Source organism: Nelusetta ayraudi, unplaced genomic scaffold (assembly GCF_046127955.1).
Source record: "Nelusetta ayraudi isolate G7.1 ecotype Tasmania unplaced genomic scaffold, CSIRO-AGI_Nayr_v1 ptg000329l, whole genome shotgun sequence".
Classification (NCBI taxonomy): Eukaryota; Metazoa; Chordata; class Actinopteri; order Tetraodontiformes; family Monacanthidae; genus Nelusetta; species Nelusetta ayraudi.
The window spans coordinates 20671-28976 of NW_027466373.1; the positions used below are offsets into that span (position 1 = coordinate 20671).

An 8306-nucleotide genomic window follows, 5' to 3' on the forward strand; every position below is an offset into this window, starting at 1 on the left:
TGGATATTCTTTCGGGTAGTACCTGTATACATACATTTAAAACCGCGATAAATCGCCTACACTGAACTGAATGTAACAATACCACCATCTAGTGGTTCATTCGTACAACTACTTCCCTATAACACAGTACAGTAACAAAGCCGTTTCTGCCCCTTACTGCCTTTTCTTTTTAATTTTGGCAATACGGAAGCGTATTGTACGGAAGCCCATTGCATTCTCTGTATGTAAATATATATATATAAATAAATAAATAAATAAAAATAAATTTAAAAAAATTGGCGCCTTATCTCGAAATTACGAGATTCTGGTCTGAATGCAATGAAACCCGCAAGGCCTGCAGTTCCTCCAGTCCACTGGGTGCCGCTGCAGCTGCAGGCTCCTCCACGGCTGCCTCGACTTCCCAAACAGCCCCACACAGAGCGACTGGCTGGCTGGCTGGCTGACTGACTGTGGGGATGATGGCGGAGGCAGCCCCGCGGCACCAGGAGGACGCAACCGACAAAAGTGAGTTTTCAGTGCGGTCACTGTGGTGGTGGTGGTGGGGTCCCGCCGGAAGCTGTGCGCGCGAGGGCGAGGGGAGACGCGCGCACGAATCACGTTCGGTCTTGTTCGGAGGTGGCGAGGTCCTCACCACGGAGCTCCGCCACAGGACCTAAACAAGCTACCGCTAATGCTAGGCGGCTAGCTTGGCCGCAAGAAGCAGCTGTAGAAGAGCGTCGCCTGCGCGCGCACACACACACACACACACACACACACACACACACACACACACACACACACACACACACACACACACACACACACACACACACACAGAGTTCTGGGCGGAAGTGACTAGAAAGTGGCGCTAAAAGACGTCAAGCCGACCAGCGCTCCTGCTGCTCTGCTGTCTGGTGCGGTCTTCCGGTCCGTAACACAACCACAGTGATGTCAGAGTGTTCAGTGAATGACAAGCGGCGCTTCGTGTTTTGTTCAATCAAAGTCCAGCCAAGTTGAAGCTGTGTGTGTGTGTGTGTGTGTGTGTGTGTGTGTGCGTGTGCGTGTGTGTGAGGTGGAGGAGATGGAGCGCCCCCAGCTGGTGACCCCCAGGCTGCAGCCGATTGCGACACCAAACCCTCCACCACGACGGCGGGTGAGTCTGGAAGCTGCAACCATGTGACCCTCGGCTGGTAGAGAGACAGTGATGACCGACAGACAGGAAGGAGAGTTGTTCAGTCTGTCCTTGTCCCCCCCCCCCACCCCCCACCCCGGCAGACAGACACATCTCCATCCAGACCAAGCTGGAGGGCCTGGAGATGTTGGTGGACCTCAACGGTGGTGAGTTGTTCCAGGCTGAGAAGCTCCACAGGCTGAGGAGCTCCACAGGTTGAGGAGCTCCTCCTGGTTGAGGAGCTCCACAGGTTGAGGAGCTCCAGGTTGAGGAGCTCCTCCAGGTTGAGAAGCTGCTCCAGGCTGAGGAGCTCCTCCAGGCTGATGCTGCTCCTCTTCTCTTCTCTACCCAGCGGGACGCAAGTCGTGTCCTCTGTGTCCTGAGGAGAAGTTCAAGGCCTGCTACAGCCACAAGCTGAGGAGACACCTGCAGAACCTCCACTGGAAGGTCTTTGTGGAATTTGAAGGTGAAGGCACCAGGAGGTCGTCTCACACACACACACACACACACACACACACACAATAACAATCAAACCAAGACCCTGGATCCAGTCGGGTTGCGTTGCAGTAGCAGGTAGCTCGTTAGCCTCTGTGACATCATCAGTGTGGGACGCCCCTCCCCCTCCCTCCTGCAGGTCAGAAGATGTGCATCTGCCACCTGCCCTGCCGCAGCCTGAAGCCCAGCCTGGGTGGAGAGCAGGTGAGCGGGTCGACCTCTGACCTTCACACTCTGCTGACCCCTGACCCCTGGCCTGACCTCCTCTGCCCTACCATGCAGGCGGGCCGCCACGTGGCCCACTACCACTGCGTGGTCTGCTCTGCCACCATCGCCAGGAAGACGGACATGGTGGGCCACCTCAAACGCCACATCAACCGAGGAGAGACCGAGGCCAGCTACACTGCGGGGGGGGGCGGGGCTGGCGAGGAGGAGGGGGAGGAGCCTGGTGAGCCCTGACACCTCATCCCGCCCCCCTTCCCTGCCTTCATGACCCTAAACCTGACCCTGACTGGGCCCCTTGCCTCACTGTGTGTGTGTGTGTGTGTGTGTGTGTGTGTGTGTGTGTGTGTGTGTGTGTGCTCAGCTCCCTCTGGTCAGCCCTTTGAGATCCTGAAGGAACTGGGCACCAACGTCCAGCTGCTGCCCAATCACACGGTGCCGCAGAAGAGCGACACCTACTTCAACCGCAAGATGAAGAACAACAGGTGGCGGCCTGGGCGTCAGAGGTCAGAGGTCAGCTGGTGGCCGCAGCTGACCACAATACTCACCCTGTGTGTGTGTGTGTGTGTGTGTGTGTGTGTGTGTGTGTGTGTGTGTGTGTGTGTGTGCAGGCAGCTGGTGTTCTGCTCTCTGGCCGTCCTGGCTGAGGAAAAGGGCCGAAACCCTCTGGAGTGTCTGGACGCCTTCGGAGCCACAGGTGAGGAGTATTTTAATAGTAGTAGTAGTAGTAGTAGTGGTAGTATTATAGAAGCGGCAATAGTATTTTAATAGTAGTAGAAGTAGTCATAGTAGTATTCTAGCAGTGGGAGCAGTGTTTTAATAGGAGTAGTGGTTTGATTTTAATAGTACGAGTGGTATTCTAGTAGTAGTATTTTAGTTGTAGTGGTAGTAGTCAGTCTTCCAGTAGTCGTAGTACTGGTAGTTGAATATTTGTAGTAGTACAAGTAATAATAGTTGTATTTTAGTATTTAGTGTCTTAGTAATAGGACAAGTATTCGAGTAGTCGTAGTTGGATTTTAGTAGTAGTAGTATTATTATAGTAGTAATGGTATTTTAAACATAGTGGGATTAGTAGTATTCTAGTAGTAGTCGTAGTATTTTAGTTGAAATGGGAGTAGTAGTTGTGGTAGTAGTAATGGTTGGATTTTAGAAGTAGTTGTAGTACTTTAGTAGTAGTAGTTGGTGTGAGTCAGCTGCAGTTTCAGCTCAAAAGGAGCCAACAGGAAGTGGTGGCCCCTGACTTCCTGTCCCACCCTCGCCCCGGCAGGCATCACGGGGCTCCAGTGGGCCAAGCACCTGCGCGGCGCCGTCAGGGTGGTCATCAACGACATCAGCGACGTGTGCGTCAAGATGATCAAGGAGAACTGCAAGCTCAACGACATCCGGGTGGAGGGTGGCCCACGGACCCCCCGGGGGCCTGACGGGGCCAACGGTGAGGTCACCAAGGGGGCGTCGCCCACCGCCGGCGCTAGCGCCGCTAGCAGCAGCAGCAGCAGCAGCAGCAGCGCTAGTAGCACTGCCACAGTGGAGGTCACCAAGATGGACGCCAACGTCATCATGCACCTGCGAGGATTCGACTACATGTGAGTGACGGACCAGCACCACAAATACCAGCTGCCACCAGCAGGGGGAGTCTGCTCCATCAGAGGCTGGGGGGCAGCCGCCTGAACCTGTGGCTAACACAATTACCTGTGGCTAACGTTACTAGCTGCAGTTAATGTTATTACCTGTAGTTAACATTATTACCTGAGGCTAGCGCTACTACCTGAAGTTACCGTTACTACCCGTAGCTAACGTTACTACCTGTAGTTATCGTTACTACCTTTAGTTACCGTCACTACCTGTAGCTAACGTTACTACCTGTAGTTACCGTCACTACCTGTAGCTAACGTTACTACCTGTAGCTAACGTTACTACCTGTAGTTACCGTTACTACCTGTAGCTAACGTTATTAACTGTACTTCACATTATGACCTGCAGCTAACAGGTAATTAGCTGTTACCTGTGGTTAACGTCACCTGAACTCAGCATGATTACCTGAACCTAAAATTACTGCCTAAGGCTAACGTTATTAGCTGTGGCTAATGTTGCTACCTGTCGTTAAGGTTCTTAGCTGTCCTTCATGGTAATACCAGTAGTTAACATTAACTACAGGTCAACATGAAGAATGGAAGAATTATGGTGGCTATGCTAATGAGCTAACCCTCACCTGTGCACCTGCAGCCACCTGGACCCGTACGGCACGGCCGTCAACTACCTGGACGCTGCCTTCAGGAACGTGCGGAACATGGGCATCGTGTCGGTGACGTCCACCGACACCGGCTCGCTCTACTCCAAGTCCCCCAACGTCACGCTGCGCCACTATGGCTGCCACATCGTCCGCACCGAGTACTACAAGGAGCTGGCGGCGCGCATGGTGGCCGCCACCGTGGCCAGGTAGCCCCATCCCCTTTAGCTTAGCCCAGCCCGGCCCATTTCAACGACACTCGCTGGCCACTTTTGAAGGGAATTGTGACAATGAAGAGCATTCTGGGTTGTCGTAGTTGTAGTATTCCAGTAGTAGTAGTATTAGTGTAGTAGTCATAGTGGCAGTAGTATTCCAGTAGTAGTTGTAGTAGTAGTAGTAGTAGTAGTGGTAGTAGCAGTAGTGGTAGTAGTCGTAGTAGAGTAGTAGTAGTAGTTGTAGTAGTAGTGGTAGTTGTAGTAGTAGTAGTATAGTAGTAGTGTAGTAGTAGTAGTAGTAGTAGTAGTAGTAGTATTGTAGTAGTAGTATTCCAGTGAATTCAGACTCTTGGTGGGATCAGTGGCTTGCCCACACTTGGTGTTGTTGTTGTTAGCTTCAGTTTCAGAAACAAAATGAGCCAACAGGAAGGGGTTGCCCTGACTTCCTGCCCCGCCCCTCCTGAGTTTTGCCCCACCCCCTTAGCCTTATCCCAGCCCCGGAAGTTCCCGCCCATGGAAGTTCGCTCACTGGCCACTTTATTAGGGAATTATATTACGTTGAAGAGCCCCGCCCCGTTAGCTTAACCCAGTCTGCCTCTGATTGGTGTGTGTGTCTGTGTGTGTGTGTGCGTGCCCCTTCCCTGCAGGGCGGCGGCCCGCTGCAACAAGGGCGTGGAGGTCCTCCTGGCAGTGGCGCTGGAGCATTTTGTGCTGCTGGTGGTCCGAGTGCTGCGAGGCCCCACGCAGGCCGACGAGGCCACCAAGAGGCTGCGGCGCCTGGTCCACTGCCAGTGGTGCGAGGAGAGACTCTTCCTCAAGCTGGGCAACATGGTGGACGGTGAGTGGCGGCGCCCGCTGGCCGGGAGGAGCAACTGCAGACCGTTAAAAACAGCTGCCGCTGGGAGCCGAAGCTCCTCCCTCCCTCCCCGTGTTGGCGGCCGATTGTTATCATGGAGAGCATGACAGACCTGGCACTGGCTGGCGGTGACCTTTGACCTTGCCATTTTGTCTGTGTGTGTGTGTGTGTGTGTTTGACCTGCAGACACGCTGCCATGCAACTGTCACGGGAGTCTGCCGGGGAAGACGGCCGTGCACCTGGGACCCCTGTGGTAGGGCAACACACACACACACACACACACACACACACACACACACACACACACACACTGCTCTGCTGCACTGCCCTCTAGTGGTAGCTCCAAGATTTGCTGCAACACATAGAAAGAGAAAAAGAGAATGAGACATGATGAAGGGTTGACTCTGTGTGTGCGTGTGTGTGTGTGTGAGTGTGTGTGTGTGTGTGTGTGTGTGTGTGTGTGTGTGCGTGTGTGTGTGTGTGTCCCTGTGTGTGTGCGTGTGTCCCTGTGTGTGTGTCTGTGTCTGTGTGTGTGTGTGTGTGTGTGTGTGTGTGCAGGTGTGGTCCTCTCTTCAACACGGGCTTCCTGCGTCGGATGCTGTCGGCGGCGGTGCAGCACAACATGGACGACATCCAGCCGCTGGTCAAGACGCTGATCTGCGAGTCCGAGTGCACCACGCTCAAGTGCCTGGCGCACGGCCCGTCGGCGCTGACAAATCAGGGTGCGAGCCAGAGCCTCACACACACACACACACACACACACACACACACACACACACACACACACACACACACACTGACTGTGCTACCTCCTCTGTGCAGTGGAGTGCGGCGTGGTCATCAAGACGCTGCAGAGCGGCGCCGAGCTAACGGCTAGCAGCGACCCGTCAGGTGAGTCACCACCGAAGAAGAGGAAGAGGAAGTAGAAGAAGAAGAGTGCTTCCTGTACACTTTATCGGGGAATTATGATGATGATGAAAAGGTTGTGACCTCAAGCTCACCTTGACCTTGCTTGGTGCAGGCAAGAGGAAGAGCGGCGAGGATGGCGGGAGTGCCGTGGTGAAGAAGCTGAAGGCCGACGCACCGCTGGAGCACCCAGCCTTCTACTACAGCATCCACAGACACAGCATCAGAGGAATGAACATGCCCAAGTCAGTCACTACCCAGGGTGCATTGCGGTGGTGGTGGTGGTGATGATGATGATGATGATGATGGTGATGGTGATGATGATGATGGTGAAGATGGTGGTGATGATGATGATGAGGATGATGACGATGGTGGTGAAGTTGATGATGGAGATGAAGATGATGATGGTGGTGGTGGCAATGATGGAGATGAAGATGCTGAAGATGATGATGATGGTGATGGTGAAGATGCTGAAGATGATGATGATGATGATGGAGATGAAGATGGTGACTGTGTCCCCCTGCAGGCTCAACAGGTTCCTGCAGTACCTGACGGAGGCGGGCTTCAGGGTGAGCCGCACCCACTTTGACCCCACTGGGGTTCGAACCGACGCCTCTCTGCTGCAGTTCAAGGACGTCCTCACCCAGTACAGCGTGCCCACCTGCACCAACGCTAGCGCTAGCAGCACTAGCACTGCCGAGCAGACGCAGGTGTGAGGAGCCTCCGAGGCCAGACAGGGGGCGCTCTCTCTCTCTCTCTCTCTCTCGCTCTCACTCTCTTTCCCTCCTCTCTCTCTCTCTCCTCCTCCTCCTCTCTCTCCCCCTCTCTCTCTCTGCCTCTCTCCCTCTTCCTTTCCCTCTCTCTCTCTCACCCTCTCTCACCCTCTCTCTCCCTCTCTCTCTCTCTCTCTCTCTCTCTCTCTCTGCATCAAAGACAGAAGGGATGCTGTGATTTCTCTTAGTTTTTATGTTTTGCAGCGTTTCAATCCTAACCAAGTCACACACTGATTGGCCCATTTGGTGCTGTGAGGCGATGACATCACCGTGTCACGTGACGCAGGACTCTCCTGACTGTGAAAACCAAGGTTGATGTCAACGTTCTGATCCGACTCCACCATTCTCTATTTATTCCACCCATCTTTTGTTGACAGTTTCTCCTCCTCTTCCTCCTGCTTGATGTTTTATTTTTGTTTTCAAGTCGTCTTGTTAAAATATAAAAATCTGAATAATTATAATAAAAAAACGTGTTCATATCTAGTGACTCGGGTGTTCAATGCGGCCAGCCGCCGCCAGAGGGCAGCAGAGACCAGGCTTTAGGAACTGAGAGTCCATGAGTGGAAGTGAGCTGAACATTTTCAAGGATCTGATTTGCGACTCTCGACTCCAATAATCAAGTTTAACCTCGAATCTGACTCGGTGAGGAATGACGTCATGAAGGGTTTCTTACAAAACTGCTGGAAGAGTCAAACTGTCGGGCGGAGGGAGAGATACACGAGCTGCAGGTTGATGACGTGGCACCACGGACCGGACCGGTGAAGGAAACGTTGTCATTCATCAGCGATTCGGTGAATCAGAGCCGCTCGTCACATAGCGACGCCCGAAAGGAGCGCATCATGGGAGGAGGAGGAGGAGGAGGAGGAGGAGGAGGAGGAGGAGGAGAAGGTGGGAGGAGCCACCTCCCTCCCCCTCCTCCTCCCTCGGTCCTCGCGGAACTCCACCTGAACACCGACTCCTACCTGCGGGTCTCCAGAGCCGCAGCGCCGCCATGGGGATCTCCGCCTCCAGCCTGCTGGACGACGCCACGGCCGGACGCGTCACAGGTACCGAACAGAACCGAGCCGAACCGAGCCGAGTCGATCCAAAGTGTCGATCTGAGCGCGAGATGACTCGAGCCGAGGAGCCGATCCACTCCGGTGAACTTCCTGTTGTCGCGCGACTCGCCTCACAGCAGCGGCGCGAGCTGCTGAGGGACGCAGGCTGAGATGATCGTCGTTGATGTTGTAGTTGTCATTGTAGTTTTTATTGTCGTTAATAATGTTGTCGTTACTGCCCGCAACATGTTAGAGCTCTGGACGGAGGGGGGCGGGGCGGATCAGGTCTCACCTGTCGGTCGCTCTCGGACCGGACCGACAGGTTGAGACCGACCCGCCCGCCTTTTGTTCCGACAATGTGTGTGTGTGTGTGTGTGTGTGTGTGTGTGTGTGTGTGTGTGTGTGTGTGTGTGTGTGTGTTGTGT

General features: G+C 53.9%; 1 protein-coding gene across 1 annotated transcript; it reads left to right on the top strand.

Annotated features, from left to right (window-relative positions):
• The first annotated feature begins 355 nt into the window (after positions 1 to 355).
• Positions 356 to 7323, top strand: LOC142882573 (tRNA (guanine(27)-N(2))-dimethyltransferase-like). The gene is made up of 16 exons (XM_076017375.1): positions 356 to 504; positions 1052 to 1132; positions 1255 to 1317; positions 1503 to 1616; positions 1785 to 1849; positions 1928 to 2093; positions 2232 to 2352; positions 2479 to 2564; positions 3135 to 3450; positions 4091 to 4303; positions 4957 to 5147; positions 5352 to 5418; positions 5724 to 5887; positions 5988 to 6056; positions 6187 to 6316; positions 6598 to 7323. Exons 1-16 carry the CDS (start codon positions 456 to 458, stop codon positions 6785 to 6787), a joined length of 2085 nt encoding a protein of 694 aa, XP_075873490.1. The 5' UTR covers positions 356 to 455; the 3' UTR covers positions 6788 to 7323.
• The last annotated feature ends 983 nt before the right edge of the window (positions 7324 to 8306 follow it).